We start from the raw sequence: 16,301 nt of genomic DNA on the forward strand, positions 1-16,301 counted from the left end.
GCCGTTCGGCCCCTGCGCAGGGAAGAACCCCTAAAACGGCTGTAGGGGCTGCAGAGTGAGGACCCGGTGCAGAGATCAACGCCGCGGCCACACCTGGGAGCTACCTGCGCCTGCACGGAGAGGGCAGCCGTAGTAACGCCGCACTACGCGTGACTCCCGACGCGGGCGGAGCCGGCTCAGGCCCGCCCCGGACGCGGGCGGTGCTCCGCGGTCTGCTGTCCCCTCCCCGCGCGGTGCCGCCCGGATCCTGCTCAGCCTGTGCGGCCGCGGGGGCCCGCCGGGCGGCGCGGCAGTGGCCCCTAGCGGCGGCGGGCTGCCCCGGGCGGCTGCCCGCAGCCCGGCATGGAGGAGGACGAGGGTGCCGCGGGCGGCGCGGAGCAGCGGCACCCACCCCCCCGCCGCCGGCCCGGGACCGAGCGCTGCCCCAGCCCCAGCCGCCTGGACGTGAGCTCCAGCCGCTTCGACCCGCTGCTGGCGCTGTACTCGGCCAGCACGCCGCTGCCCTTCCCCGGCGCGCCCTGCTTCAACAACCTCGCCGAGTACGAGAGCTTCCAGCGCGGCCTGCTCCGCCCGCGGGGCCGCCGCTCCGCGCCCTCCCGCCGCGGCCCGCCCGCTTCCCGCTCCGCCCGCCGCGGCCCGCCCGCCGCCGACCCGGAGCGCATCCAGCGCCTCCGCAGCCTCATGGTCAACGCGGGCCACGAGCAGGAGGCGGCCGAGGGCGGTGGGACGGCCCGGCGCCGGCGGGCACCGCGCAACGTCCTCACCAGGATGCCCCGTGAGTACGGGCGGAGGGTGAGGGGTGCTGCGGTGGGGAAGGGCAGCGAGGGGCGGCTGCAGGCAGAGATGGAGGGCGAGGGCGCGGGCCTTTGCCGGGTGGTGGAAGACGAACGCTGTGGGAGCTGAGCCGGGGTCGAGGGATGCGGCGGGGCCCGGGTGTGGCCGGAGGCGTGGAGCTGCGATGGAGTTTGGGGAGTTGGGAGGTTGGGTTTTGGAGGAAACGGTTGGGTGACGGGGGATGTGGGTGATGGGGAAGGGGTAATGATGGAATTCGGGTGGGAAACGGTGCTTGTGTGGTAGGTGAAAGGCTGGGAAAATTGTGTGCGGACATGAGGAGCGGTGAAGTTCACCGAAGTGCTTACTCAGAGCTGACACTCTCTGTGGTGATGTGCTGCTCAGCTGTGTGGTTGATTAAGCCTCTTGATTTTAAGGAAAAAAGAGTGAGATACCGCTGGGCGTTTAAAAGTACAGTTTTTAAACCAGGACTCAGATTTGAGTCCGTGCAGCTTGTGGCTAAATCATAACCACAGCATGAGTCTGTAATGCTCTGCTATATATATCTTAGTTACTAACTGTATATCCTGGGGACATAAATACAGTGCTGGCATTTCTAGTACCATGATGGTAGAACAGTGGTGGGAGGCTGGAGGCAGCCGTGATGCTGATACAAGTTTCTTCCGTAAATCTGGGGGTGCAGTCAGGATGATAGCCCCTGCACATGGAGGGGTGCAACTTGTACACCAACGTAAGAGTCAAATGGCATTGCTATCAAATGAGATGTAACTTTAGTGCACTTAATTAAACACAGTGCGTGGTTTTTTGGAATCCAAGTGTTTCTTCTGATCACCAGCATCACCTTAATGTTGTTTGTATAAAAAACCAAAGCCCAGACTGTTCAGTTCTGAGTGCCCAAAGCAGAACTTTGTCCTTGCTTAGATGCCAAAACATAATGTATTCATTGCTGTAGGCGCTGCATGATGCTAATGTCACATCAAGTTAGCATTCTGCATGAATACAGAGGTTCTGTTGGTGTAGGGTTTCCAGAAGAACTGACCTTAAATACTGATTTAAGATCTTAATATAAAGTATCTGGATGACTGTGATGGAATTGGGAAAAAAAACCCCAACTGTGAAAATCGACTTCAGCGGTGGTGTAACAAATAAATGACATGCTTCCATTAAGAGCACGTATTTAATATCCACACATCTAGGGCTGGGTAGCGTGGACTTTGAAGCAGACTGGCACAGCTGACATAAAAAGTGCTATTCAGCAGTCTGGAGAGTTTTAAGAATAATTTATAGTCAAAATTGTGTGCTTTCCCTGTAAGCAGGGGGTCTCTCTGCACTGCAGATGGGCCTACATTTGAAGCCTGAATTCTAAGGTGGTGGCTGCCTCTGAAAATAGCTGTGATGGGTGGTTTGCTGCATCCCTGTGCTCCCAGGTAGCTGTGATGTGTTCCCTAAATTCAGTGGATCAGAAGCGTAAAACAGAGCTAACATTTTGCCTGTCATGAGAGATGATTTCACATGCAGCCATAGAAGTAAGAAGGAAGCTACTTGAGCAGTGCCTGTGTTGGATCAGTTCAGGAGAAGCTATTTCTAATTACTTTGGGTCTACCAAAGGGGCAGAGAACTCATGTGTAGGCAGTTAATGCACAGCAGTTACAAAGGCCTTTGGTAGTGCTCTGAGTTATTTCAGCTGTTCTGATTTGCTTTGCTCTTGTTGCTTGGGTTTGGTTTTGTTTTTTAATCTTGCCTCTTAAAGTCTGCCCTGAGGACAGGGACTTGAACTTAACCAGAGTTTGGATCTTTATTTTCTCCCTTCTGGTGTACTTGCCCTCTGACTCACAGTACTTTTCAGCTATTCTTCAGAATCCTGATATTAAGCATGTGCCTATTTTATCCAAAGAGGGATTGGATTTTGAGTGCAAAACCAACTAGGTACATCTCTTCCGTGTGGATTGAAAAGCTATTAATACTGGTACATAACAGCATCAGCAGCCGCAGGCGACTCTAGCTGTGTGCAGTCTGGTCACCCCAGGCTTTGATGCTTGCAGAAGAGCAAAAATGAATTCCTTTCATTGTTGGTTTTATTGTTTAGCAAGAAGTGGATGGCAGATTGTTGAAAGGCTTTTGGTGCCCTTTTTGTCAGGTGAAGTTGAAGGTTTGCCCTGCTGAAGCCACAAGGAAAAGTGGGAAGAGTGTGTTTTGTCTAGGTTTGGTAGAGCTGTAGTGTTCTCCACCAGGCCTAATGGGGTGCTGACAATCAAAGGCATAGTTGGAAATACAGATGGTGCGTGGATTTTTATAAGAAGTTGTAGATAAAGTTCCTATATAAAGGGAACACTGGAATTTAAAATCTAAATCCGATATGATGCTGTAAATTCTCAGTGTTGGTTAGAAAAAAATACTGTTCTCTGATTAAAAGCATCAATCTGATGTGGCGATGGTGTCACCTGTGGTTCCTGCAAATTCAGAACATCAGTTCCTCATCAGTTTGGCTGAAGGAAGCAGAGAGACTGGTGAAGAGAGCCCCATAAGCAGCGCTGGGAGGTACTGAGGCAGCTTATGCTCTGTCTGAAGGCAATTTTCTCCAGCTACCCAGCTGGAGAGGGCTGGCAAGACGACAATGGATCTCAAAAGATAAATGTCATTAGGTTAATTCAGAGGCAACTGCTTTAGCTTTCCCTGCTGTGGCTAAGAATTACCATGCAGGCAAACACCGCAGATCAGCTGTCATATAGCAGCACTTTACACTCGCAGGATGTATCTTCTAGTGTGCAAATCAAACCTTGGATGCATGGTCCCTAAAGGACAAGGCGAGAGATCATCTCTGACTCAGATATTTTATTAATATGAAGAACTGTGTGAGATTTCAGAGGAGTGTTTTCCCCTGACTCTCAGAAGGAATTGTACAGCAACCCTGGGGCTGTGTTTGCTTAAGCAAACGGGTAGCTGTAATTTAGCACTGGAATGGCTTTGCCATGGTGTAGGTGGAAGTTGTGAAGTAAATAATATCTACCCCTCTAGATAATTCACACACACAAAGATTTTCTAGTGTGCAGGTAAGGCTTGCGTGTGCCAAGTGAGCTGTATGTTTTACTGAATCCCTTTGGGTTTGCCTTGAGTAAAAGCATTGTGCCTAAAAGAGACCCACAAGAAAGCTAGAGAGGGACTTCTTACAGGGCATGCAGGGACAGGACAAGGGGGAATTGCTTTAAACTGAAAGAGGGGAGATTCAGATTAGATATTGGGGGGGTGGGGGGAATCATGAGGGTGGTGAAATGTTGGCACAGGGTGCCCAGAGAAGCTGTGGCTGCCCCATCCCTGGCAGTGTTCAAGGCCAGGTTGGATGAGGCTTGGAGCAACCTGCTCTAGTGGAAGGTGTCCCTGCTTGTGGCAGGGGGTTGGAACTGGAGGAGCTTTAAGGTCCTTTCCAGCCCAAACCAGGCTGTGATTAGTGTTCTGTGGGTTAGTGTGGTTTCATTGGTGGCTGCTGCTTAGAGTAATTTGATGTCTTTGCCAAATGCTTGTACATCTTTGAAGCATGTTCTGCTGCCTGCTGAAAGTTGAACTGAAACAATGTGTTTTCATCAATTTAGATGGGTCCAATTTAGTTGAAGATCTTCGAGTCATTCATTGTTTCGGAAATCTTACAAAGAAAAGGAACACATCTGATACAATACTTTATTAAGTAATTAAGCTGAGGTAGCCTTAACTAAGTATTTGTCCTTTCTTTGTAACTCACTCTGCCTCTCTGAATGTTCTGTTCCCTCTGAACCACTTTTATTTAAGATTAGCATTGCTTTGTATGTTTCTGAAATGTAGCAGAAAGATTTTCAGGTAAGGCTGTTTTGGCTGCAGGTTATGTAAAGCAAAACCTTCATATTTTCTAACGTCTTTGCTGTCCCCACTGTAAGAAGAGTTTTGGTGGTCTACTAATGACAACTGCAGTGCATTACAGTGCTCCAGGGCTTCTCTTTTCTTTTGCTGTGAAGACAAGTGTTATGCCAAGATCTGCTGTACTTCTACATATATATTCCTACATATATTTTTAGATATATATATATGTGTATTTTGTTGAAAACCTGTGATGTTCTCTTTCTGGTTTAGTCCATGAAGGCAGCCCGCTGGGGGAACTTCATCGCTGTGTCCGAGATGGTGTAAAAATCAATGTCCATGTCCGCACTTTCAAAGGGCTTCGGGGAGTCTGCACAGGGTTTTTGGTTGCATTTGACAAGTTCTGGAATATGGTAATTATTGTTCCGTGTAATTATTGTCTCTTTGATTTATAGCTGCTGTACTGAAACCTTGAAATGTGCAATAGGTTTAAGTAAACTACATTTTGAGAGGATTAATGTATTGTGGTTCATAAAGCTAATTTGCTTTGGCGCAGAGTGCTGGGTGACAGATGAAAGTGGTGCTTGGTGTTGGATTGGTACATCTGAGAGGTGCCTAGCCATCTTACAGAGGTTTTAGGTGAGAGAGGAGCTTTGAGAGTTCCCAACATCTTCAAAGGTTTTGTATAAGAACTCAGGAAGGTGGAATATGAGGAATATAAGAAGCTTCTGAAGCTTTCTCTGCAAAACCCAGTCTTCTTATAGTTGTAGCCATTTCTCTGTTTTCTTTCACTAACATGTCATTGGGATGTCAGTGACAAAAGCTTTTCCTTGTGTTCTACCTCATGAAGATTTTAAAGACAGTGATGGAAAAGCAGCTGTTAAATACTTGTGAACCTGGAGCTGTGAAAAGTTTGGAAATGGGGATTTTGCAGCCTCACAAAGCTTTTGCAAGTAGTGCAGGACAGATGCCAGGCTTTGCTGGTGCTTTTATACCTCACTGCAACTTGGATGATAAAGAAACCAGCTTCAAAGCACAACTTGTTCCTAGGATGGATTTTCTCTCAGATAGAACATAATTTCATAACACTGTGACACAAAGCTGGGCCAAAGCTTCATGTTTGCTTTTATTTTTGACCTTTCTGTTTCTTTTATCTTCTTTTAGGCCCTGACAGATGTGGATGAGACATACAGGAAACCAGTGATGGGCAAAGCTTTCTATGCAGAGCCTCAGCTCACACTCACCCGGGTAGGTAGCCATCTCCAGTTTTCATTGGGTTTTTTTAGTATCTCCTTTTTCAAAGCAGTAAAAGGGGAGCATTGATTGGAAAACTTTATTTATATTTGAAATACTTTGCCTCTTTTATTACAGATGACTGACTGCAAAATGACTTGAATGGTTTTCAAATCAGAACAAAACAGTTTTCTGGCCTTTTTGAAAGTAATTTGGTCATAATTCAGTGTTAGAGAAGTTCCACTTTGGAGTTGCTAATGTCAGATCACAGTTGCTGCCACTGCATAGTGCAATATGCTGACCTTCTATAAGCTCACTCTGTGGCTTTTGATTTGTTCAATGTGTTTTTATGCACCCATGATTGATCTGGTTCACATTTGTCCTATGCACAGTTGGCAGCGCCTAACTTGGATACTCATGTTCATGGAGCAACAGTTTTTTGTCTCCAGCCAACAAAACAGTACGTCTGTGTGGTCACTTGAACTTCTAGTCTAGGTACTGTGAAGCCCAAGATTTGGCACGTTGCTCCAAAGCAAGACACTCTCTAGGATCCAGCTGCACAGAAAGATGTTTATGAAGTTGAGAACTGAAGAGATGATAGATGGAATTCTGAACAATGAAGGGGACAAAAAGATGTGTCAGGGCTGTGTCTGTGAATGGCATTGCTCTGGGCCTTTCGAACATCTGAGAAGTGTCACAAAACCCAACGGTTTCATTATGAGGAATTTGCTTTCAAACTTCTGCCATTTCAGTTTGTTTTCTGATAGATCCCACCCTTTATTTTTTAAAGATTAGTTAAAAATAATCGAGTTGTCATTGTTCCTTCAGCCCGCTCTCACAGGGATTGGTTTTCCATCCTGTTGCTGGGAAAGGGACAGGCTAACCAGAATCTTCTTCATTTGTCTGTATTTCATAGAAGTTTGCCTGCTGCCAGAGTAAAAGCAGTTTCTTTTCCAGTTTTAGCACATGTATCCTTAGATTAATGAGCTCATACAGTGCTCTGGATCTGCTGCTCTAGCTTTTATTATTTTTCTATTGTTTGTGGTCTGCTCACGTCCCAGAATACCCATACAGCATCATTTAGTTTGTTTTGGGGAACACGAAAGGTCCTTCATCTTTTCAGTATGCACTCTTTGCTGAATGAGGCCCCTTACCTTAGGGATTCATGACACAAGAGTGGAAATCTCTGTAATCCTACCTGACAACATTACAAGAGTGTGGGGGAAAGTGAGTTAATGGGGCAGCTTGGTAGCTGTCTGTTGTTCTGGACCAGAGTTAAATGCAAACACATCAGTATTGCTTCCCAAATTAAATTCCTTGGTGCTCACATGAAGGCACTTGTGCATGCGGCAGATGCATTCACCTTATGTCACTGTTGAACTTTGGCAAGAAAACATAGTCTTTATTGCTGGTAAAGATTCCTCCCTAATTATGTATTGTGAGCTCTGATTTGGGATTGTAGATGCAAATACCGCATAGAAATGCTGAACAAGCACCTCGTTTCATGAATGTGGTCACATACACAAATGTTCTTTTACAGCTGTTTAACAGACTCAAACTGCAGGAGTCCTCAGTAAAGAAGGGAGCTGACTCAAAGACTGTCTCAGAGGAGCTAGCCCTGACAAATGACTCTCAGACGCTGGGATCGAAAGCTGGATCAGGACGAGGGAGAGCAGAAGATGAGCGTGAGAGGCAGAAGCGCTTGGGCAGAGCTGGAGAGAAGAAGATGCCAGGTGACAGTTTGCATCTGGCTGCCAGAGGTGAAGCTGATGTGGGCAGCGGGACTGCCCGCACAGAGGGTGCCAGTGCTGGTGGTACCCGTACAAGAAGCCAGTCACGGAGAAAAAGGAGGCCCAAAGTGGATTATCAGCAGGTGTTCACACGTCACATAAACCAGATCTTTATTCGAGGAGAGAATGTCCTGCTTGTCCATTTAGCACACTGACTTGGCTGAGCCTTTGTCAGTGTATTTATTTGATAGCATGAATTGCCGCTGCAGCTCGCATCGCTATTTAGCGTTCTCATTAAGTATGATGGTACTGTGACTGGTTTCCCATTGCCATAACAAGGTAGGGGAAATAATTCTAACTGGAGCATCCTGAGCTTGATGCCAAAGTAGCCTCCTTAGGTCTCTGTTGGGGATCTCTGTTGCTGACAAGATCAGAAGTGCATTTGTTTCTGTGAGATGAGCACAGATCCTACTGCTCCTTAAAAAGAAGCTGAACAGGGAGGGTTGGAAGAGAATATTGGTGTACTCAGTGGTAGGAGCTAATTGTAGCCCACATTTAAGGAGCTTAAGGTTAGAACTCCACCTGAAATGAAACACAAATGCTATTTTGCATGTTCTGAGTAATCTCAAGAGAAGGTTGCTAATGAAACCGATAGTTTATCTGCTGCTGTTACGTGGATGTCCTCTTTTCCAGACATAATTCCGACAGTCATTTTGAAATAGTCTATGAAAAGGTGGAGTGATGTACTACTGATGGCTATTAGCTGCTGCTTCATAGTTAGCTCTCTAATGCCCTGTATAATTGAAAGTCTCTCAATTGAAAACTGCTCTTTTTCTCTGAATTATGGAAGGCCATTCATTTTACAATGTCAAAGCCCGTGCTTCTATTTGTAATGCTGTGCTTTAGCCCTGTGTCACCAGCAAGCAGCTAACGTAGCTGATCCACGGGCCTCCCTGTTTGGAGTTTATCTGTAAATGTTGTGGCTGCAGATGGCAAATTGTACTTTCATACTTCACCCATTTGCTACTTGGTGTAATAGTGAAGTTTGCAAAGATGTCATTTTTCTTCTCAGATGTAAGTGTTTGTGCTGAGCACAACTGTACTGTATCTAAGCGCCTTTCAAGTTCCCTCTATTGAAACTAGAGGTGCTGTGTCTCCAGCAGTTCTCACGGAGCAGAAATCTTCATGGGTCTTTCCTATCCATGTGAATGATGTATCATCTAATTCCAGTTAAACTGAGCTTTGGAGGTGCGCTTACAAATGTTCTGAAGTATAAAAGTCAAAGTCAGCTTACCATATAACTGCTTTCCAAGAGAGCTACATGCAGAAGCTTGAGGGTAAAGGAAGCTGTTACATTATCTAGTCTGTTCCCTTGGTTGTGAAAGGACAGTAGATTTCATACTGCTACTCCAGATGCTACTCATCTCCACTGCCTTACACTTTGTAGCAGCTCCTGTTTAAGATGAAGTTGGGAAGTTGCTTTATGGTAGGGCTTGTATTGCATATAGAGGTCATAAGTCTTCAAACTGGGCGATTATACTCTCAGTGACGTGTATTTCTGTTGCTGTGAATGCAGCACGCTGCTTGCTTGTCATTAGGGGTATGTCTGGGGTTTGGGTGGATGACAGAAATCATTTAGCAGGAGTTCCTGGACACACAAAGCAGCTGGATGCCTCTGGGGGAGCCTGGGAGTTTTATGGCAACATTTCAGGTGACACGGGGCTTGGATGGCTGATCAGCTCAGCCACTGAGCTGCAAACCCAAGTTCAGCCTGGGACAGAAGTGCCTCAGAATAAAAAGTACTGTTGGCAGAACAGTTTCATCAAGGGGAGTAACGAAAGAATATCTAGTTTCTTACTATACATAACTTTATTGGTGTAATCCCTTCCTGCTATGAACTTGAGACTAGGCACTGAAAAGATTCTTCTCTTCAAGGTTCTTTTTTCCTCTCCTTTAGTGCTGTGCTTGTTTGCGTTCGTGTGGTCTGCAGTTCTCCCTACCCCCTTCTCTTATCAGTATTTTGTCTCTTCAGAATGTTCTAAACTCTGGTTTAGGAAGATTGTTCTTGTATTCACCCCCAGTTGTCCTTTCCAGGTTGGCTTTCTGTGTGGTTGCCAACTAATCAGAACCCTCACAACTTATTAGAAATGTGAAGCTAGAACAAGGGGCTTGTTTCTGCTCCTGACTTCTTGGCAGCTTTTATTGCAAGTGAATGTTTGTCTTCATTATGTTTTTGGTTGTGGGTTGCTTTTTCCCCTCTGCTTTCCGACTGGTTTGTTTTTCTTTCAGTTGCTTGGGATGACTTATCTCTGCCTTTTCCATTCATGCCAAAGGCTACTGGTTTTGACCTCTTTCCTTCATACTTGACCAAAGGGTGTCAGATCTCCACTCAGGCCTATGTAGCCTGACTTCTAACTGAATTCTTGCTTTTCTTTACCTCATATTCTTAATCCTCTTGGTTTGCCCAGTTTATACCACCTTGCATTTCCTTTCATCACAGCTTTTTCTCTGAAACCTTGGAGGTGTTTGTTGCTTCACACCTACAAGTTTCTCTTTTTACATTTTATGAAAAGTGCTGGTGCTTGAACTTTTGTTTGTGCCTTGATTTTTATACCATCACTGACATGTTCTTCCAAAATCATCACCTCAGTCAACAAACTTAGTTAAGAACTATACAAAAGTTTGTCTACTTTTTTTGCTCTACCTCAGTATTAAACTATTCCTCCTCTGTTCTCGTTGTTGTCTCATCTGTTAAAATTCTCTCTTCCAGTTTAGATTTAATGGCTTATTTGGTGGTTCTTTGTTTCCTACTTCCTTATCCACCTCTCTTGTTATTTCCAAGCTGCTTCCTAAATACAGCCTCTTCTACAACTTCAGATCTTCCCAATGTCTTCCTTTTCCCTACTTTTTCTGACATTGTATCTTTTTAAAGTCCGTTATCAAAATGCTAGTTTATGAATTTTCTCTTTCAAGCATAATATTTGTGAGTTAGTCTCTTTCAAGCATCATCATTGTGACTAGGGAAGTGATCCTGTATGTGTGTGTCACTTGTGTGTTTAATACTTCAGCTGAAGTTGCTCTTTAAATAAAATCGAATGTGATGTTGTGAAATGAAGTCTTCTACCTCACTGAAGCATGCATGAAAGTCTGTGAAAAGAGAAATCAACCCTTGGAAACAAATGAGCTTTGGTTTTATTTATTTATTTATTGTTCCTGGTTATTTCTTTCCATGTTTTTTCTCTTCCAAACTCAGCATAAAATCCAGGTTCAAAAGCTGTCTGCTTCTAGCAATTCCTCTCTTGCTGCAGTGTCACAGAGATGGTGTGAGTGTACACACCTGAAGTCATTGTGCTAAAGAATGGAGAGTAGGAGCACGGGGCTGTCTTAAGAGCGAGCTGTGTGGGAGTGAAAAAGCTTTGGGCCAAGTATAAAATCCTCAGGAAAGGATCTCCATACTGGTTGCGACCTGTCCAGTATTTTAGGATGTTGTTCAGCCTGGTCATACATGATGTCACAGATACATCTCATGGTGTCATCATGTCTCTTTCCGTTGCCAACACAGTTCAGCAGAGAGCCAAGTCTCATGCATGCTTTAAGAGTTGTGATTTTACTTGTACAGTGATATAATTCTAGGGACTGCAGATAGTGTGAAAGGGGTTTTCATGGAACCACAGCATAAACCCTTGCTGTGCCATGGGGTTGTAGGGAACAGATAGAGAAAATCAGGCTGAGAGCTGCTGTGTTACTCATGGTTATGGGTATCTTGGCTGGGATAATTTCTTGGGAAAACCTTTTGCACAGGTACTTCATTTTTACTGAACACTTCTTAAACAGGGCTGTGGCAGTAGAATAGGTGAGGCCAAAGGAGAAGGAGCTTGTAAAAGGTGTGGGTTTAGTTGTTTCTCTCAACTGACTTCTCCAGCTTATTAATTGCCTGGAAGTTGTTTGGGGGTTTTTCTGCTCTAGAGACAGGTATTTGGCACGTCCTCACCAGGTGATCACCAATCAGCAAGAACTGTTTTCCATCTGCTTCTTGTCCTTCAGTTTCTGGATTTGTTGTTTCTGACGCAGCTTTCCCTTCTGTATCATTTGGAAGCAGGGCAAGGTCTCTCAGCAGGAGTAGGCTTAACTGCACACTGGGTTTTTTTTTCCCTCTATAATAAGAAATATTATACCCTGTCTAGTTTTGCATCCAGATAGCCTTTAGCTATTCTTGATTTTCACACTGTTCTCTGCAGACTTCTGGAATTATTTGTTCAGAAGAATTATTGATCTTGGGGTTTTTAGTAATTTTCTTTACTTACTTTCCTCCCCACAGTGCTAGGTTTGTCTGGATGCTGTTGCACTCACCCACTTGCATTTACAAATCGCTGTGGGTGAAGAAGTGTCCAGAAAAAAAGCAGCAGAGAAAAAAAAAATCTTATTTTTGTTGAATTTGACATCCTGCCCAACATGCTGTCCACACTTACTGTTTCTATTGCTTACCAGAACTGACCTGAGACTGGTGGAAACAATGATTTCATCCAGAACTTGAAAGAAAATGGAAAGGCAGCAGGGACAGCAAACTGAAAACACATTAGCAGTATCCTTCTAGCTAAGGAGCTAGAAATCTAGCAAAGGAGGATAGAGTTTCTGAAGATGTGTATCTCCAGGTAAATTTCTTGCCTTTGATTAAACAGGTTAGAATTATAATGACCAACTGCAAGCTCTGCAGCTGGATAAAGTTGGAAGGCACAGTGCTTCACCCTTTCAGAGGCAGTGCAGCAGCAGTAGCAGTGATGCAGTGATTCCTTCAGCCAGCCAAGCTCTTTCCTTAGAAGCTGTTGATTTCTATGCTAGTGTCTGCCTCAAAGCATAACTGCGAAATAGTGCAAATTAATAAATTAGTGTTTTAAATTAATGTTTTTTCTCCTGCCTGCATTGCAAAGTGTAAAAGATAAATGCTGCATCTTCTGCAGCCCAGAACTCTTTCAGTTCATGTTTTTGCTTCTTGACATTGGCTTTAAAATTTGAAGTTTATACTAAAGCAATCCTATGACAGTCTTTGCTGTAATGTTATGAAAGGCTAAGGCTTACTGGAGATGATACTAAAAAACCTAAGGTATTACAGAATTTATGGAATTCTTACTGTAATTATGGTGTTGCAGACCAAGAATATCTATTATCAAGATGCACAAATGGAAATGAATGAAGCCACAACTGGAAGAAGAGATGATAAATACTTCCCTTCTTCTAGCGAAGGAAGATGATCCTTCATTAGAAGGAGTAATTACTTTTTTACTGAAGAAGTGATTTCAGAGCTAATTCTCCCGGTCTGTAGGTGTGATGGGAGGTGAATTAAGCACGCACAAAGCCTGAGCTGAAAGATGCATGGCTCAATTGCAGACTTGAGTATCAACAGTCTGACTTTACAATGAGAGTTTCTAGAGAAGAAACAGTTTACAGCCCTAACATCTACAGCATTAGCTCCATGCAGAGCTTTCTTGTCGCTATTATCCTTGCCCATAAGAAGATACAGGGGTTTTTGGATTTATTCTTGTATTCTTGTGCTGCCTTCTACAGTCTTTTCCAAGGTGTACCTAGTCGAGAGATCTGACTAGATGGACAGAGGAAGAGAGGGGCGACCACTTGCAATAAGAACTCAAGGGGAGAGAACTATAATCTTAGCAGTATCCTTCTAGCTAATGAGCTAGAAATCTAGCAAAGGAGGATAGAGTCCAAGCTGAGCTTCATTTTTCAGGTTACCAAAAATATCACTACCCTAGTAGGGTATACTTGGACCAAAAGAGAAGAATGCACTCAAGTTTTCATTTAGAGTCTTCAGCTTGGTCAGAGTTTTTTCCAGTAGTGCCTGTCTCGCCTTCAGATAAATATAATGATTATTTTGAAGTACTGTGCTGTTCATGTAGCCAGTAATGTGCATTTCATATTCAAAAGGTGCTTTTTGGAATGGGTGTCATTAAAAGGACACCCATTTTCAGGAGGTTACATGTCGTCTTCTGTTCTGATTCATAACCTGAGATGAATTTGGCAGCAGCTGAATGTAAGTAAAGGAGTTAAAATTTGCTTGGAAATTAAAAAACAATTTTTAGGACATCACAGCTTTTCCTGTCAGGAGTTGTCAGTGTATCAGCAGGACAAACATCAACTGTTATATGGTAGAAATGTGGAGTAAAACCTCACTATTGAAGAGCATCTTTTGCTGCGATTTTTTACCTATTAGCAGCCTGGGCAGAAAAAAACTGAGGCCTCTTGGGAAGAGCTAGGCACATGTGAGGGTCCTCCTCCAGGTGGGCACTGCAGGGTCAGTGTGTTTGAGAGAGACTTTTCTTGATGGAAAAAAATGTGCATAATCTACTGTAAGTGTAACATGTACCTCTGTACATTTCCCCAGCTCTAGGCTTTCATGGCATGCTGAAAGCAGGTGAAGAGAAAGGAGGAGAGAGGAATTAACTTTACTTTGTGATAACTCCTTGGAGTGTGAGGGTGCTTTCCAGCCTGTACCCTCTCGTCATGCTTTGGCCAGCACTGGGCAGTTGTGCTCTGTAGGTGAAGGGGGAGTTGCAGAGACAGTTCTGGAGTGCAGCCTCCGTTACGCTGTGAGTGTTTCACAGTGCAAGGACTGTACCCCAGGAGTCTCTGCCAGACTCCATCCCTAATAACTGACACGTTTGATCCTGCCTCTAAAACTTCGCAGAGGAGGAAACCCAGTGGGAGAAAAAACAAGTAAGCAAATTTCCCCTTTTGAGGCAGGGGCGGTGGAAGGCTTGGTTATCCTTGTTAGCTTCCTGGAGGTGGAGGCAAAAGGCCTATGTTAGTGGAGGAATGTCAGAGATGGCTTGTCTCATGATGTTTACAAGTCCTTTTAGATGTCACTGTAAGTGCTCTTGCTTTTAGCTGGTAGAAGTGAGGGCCTGTCAGGGAAGCAAAATGCCTTCTGATGTTCCTGGGTAACTATTTTATTAGCTGCTAGCTTCATAGTATACACTTGGATGACTTAGCTGAAGAAAATTAGTACACCTGAGACTTTCAGTCAGTCTTGTATTCGTTTAGAATGAAAAGTAGTTTGATCGGCTTGTGTAAAAACATATCCATCCTTTTTCCCTCTCAAAAGATCAGTGCTCTCCCTCAGGAAAGAAATGAAAGCTGCTCCCACTTCTATAGCGATTGCTTCTGATTTCCACAGCTTCAGAGCAAAGTGCAGCTGTGTCATTGTATCTTCAGCGTGACACATCATTCTGAGGTGAGAAAATGAGAGAAGCATTCGGTTTCTTTAAAACTGAAATGGGCATTAGGAGGGGAGCACTTGCGTTGACCCCTTCTTCAAACGGGGCACGCATCCACTGCAGTCGCATGGACTGGGACTTGATAACCAATTAGTCATCTATAAAACTTCCTTAATGAACCACAGAGGAGCAGCATGACCTACCACACTGACGTGGGACAAATTCCCATCTCTCTACTGCCACTTGCTCACTGAACGGCCTTGGCAAGCCACTTCCCTCCCTTTCCCTTGTGTTCCGCAGCTGTAACACATCTGAGAGCAATCCCTGCCTGTCTCACAAGGATTCGGGGAAGCGGCGCGTGCTACACAAGTGCTAAGTATTGTTACTAAAACCATAATATGTCAGGTAACGCAGATACATACATCATCTGCCCTCTTCAGGCACTTGACTGTTAGCCTTAAGTCTTGGCACACTGAAAACGTGCAGGATATCAGGTACAATGACACCCTTCAGTCTTGAAATTACTTGTGTCTTCAAGGTCAGATTTGGTGACTTCAATATCTGTCTCACAGCTGCAATACCATGTTTTGGCCAAATGGTGATAAATGAGAGTGTAACTTGTTTGTAATTCCTTCTCTGTCTTCCTAAATATTTTGTTTCTTGGGAAGCTGATGCTGCTATGAACATCCTGAGTAATACTGAATTTGCAGTATTCTGCTTTCCAGATGTAAATGTTTATATTTAAAATTGCTAAGACTGCAATGCAATAAATATATCCCTGTAACTGTTTGCTTCAAAGCATGTTTTTTTTCTGTGCTCTGTCAATATGCTTGTGTCAGGGATGAAGCTGCTACTGCAGCGGTTAGAACAGATGCTGGGATGTGGAGACTGCCAGGTTTGAATGCTGGCACTGCTGCCTATCCCATGACTTGGGGGCAAACTAGTCACCTGTGTGTTCAAAAGTGTGTTAATCTATAAAATAAGAATATCATTATACCTGTCTTTTAGAGGTGCAGAGGGGAGGTGAACTTCATGTTAAATGTAAGAACTATTGGCCTGATCACTCCGAGGTCTGTTACCTTAAGGTGTTGTCTTCTTCCATGTCATCAGGAGATGGTTTTCCAGGAATTGGGAAGGTCCAGAGCCAGCATCCAAGCATCCCAGCCCAGCGTGTGCTTAGCTAGCAGGGAACTTGACTTCCAGGAACCTCTTCATTCCCATGGTAAATGATGCAGATGTATTTGGATCAGAGATGGATGTAGCTTGCTGAAAATGGTAATATACCTGTGCTCTGGAATTCAGATGTTTGACAAAAGGATTAATTCCTATTGCAGCCTGGGAACTGTTTAAAGAGAGCAAAGTCTGTGGTTTAAAGCCAGGAGGGGCAATATGAGGATGCATGTAATGAGGAGGATCAGACAGAGAACTCGCAGAAGAGGTCTGCAACCCATTGACTTTCATTTGCATTTTAAAGTGGTGTACACTGGGAGTCTGC

The 16,301-nt window shown here is 44.4% G+C and overlaps 1 protein-coding gene across 1 annotated transcript; it reads left to right on the forward strand.

Annotated features, from left to right (window-relative positions):
• Window positions 1-217: 217 nt before the first annotated feature.
• Window positions 218-15,590, forward strand: LSM11 (LSM11, U7 small nuclear RNA associated). Its single transcript, XM_030504652.1, has 4 exons — window positions 218-775; window positions 4,891-5,030; window positions 5,782-5,865; window positions 7,391-15,590. The coding sequence occupies exons 1-4, from the start codon at window positions 343-345 to the stop codon at window positions 7,793-7,795; spliced, it is 1,062 nt and encodes a 353-aa protein (XP_030360512.1). The 5' UTR covers window positions 218-342; the 3' UTR covers window positions 7,796-15,590.
• The last annotated feature ends 711 nt before the right edge of the window (window positions 15,591-16,301 follow it).

The sequence above is a fragment of the Strigops habroptila genome, chromosome 12 (genome assembly GCF_004027225.2).
Source record: "Strigops habroptila isolate Jane chromosome 12, bStrHab1.2.pri, whole genome shotgun sequence".
NCBI lineage: Eukaryota > Metazoa > Chordata > Aves > Psittaciformes > Psittacidae > Strigops > Strigops habroptila.

Bases quoted from the DNA above. Each gene is read 5' to 3' on its own strand.
- LSM11 (XM_030504652.1), top strand. From the start codon at position 343: ATGGAGGAGGACGAGGGTGCCGCGGGCGGCGCGGAGCAGCGGCACCCA. The intron at 5,031-5,781 runs GTAATTATTGTT...ATCTTCTTTTAG, and splicing joins TTGACAAGTTCTGGAATATG to GCCCTGACAGATGTGGATGA. The intron at 5,866-7,390 runs GTAGGTAGCCAT...GTTCTTTTACAG, and splicing joins CTCAGCTCACACTCACCCGG to CTGTTTAACAGACTCAAACT.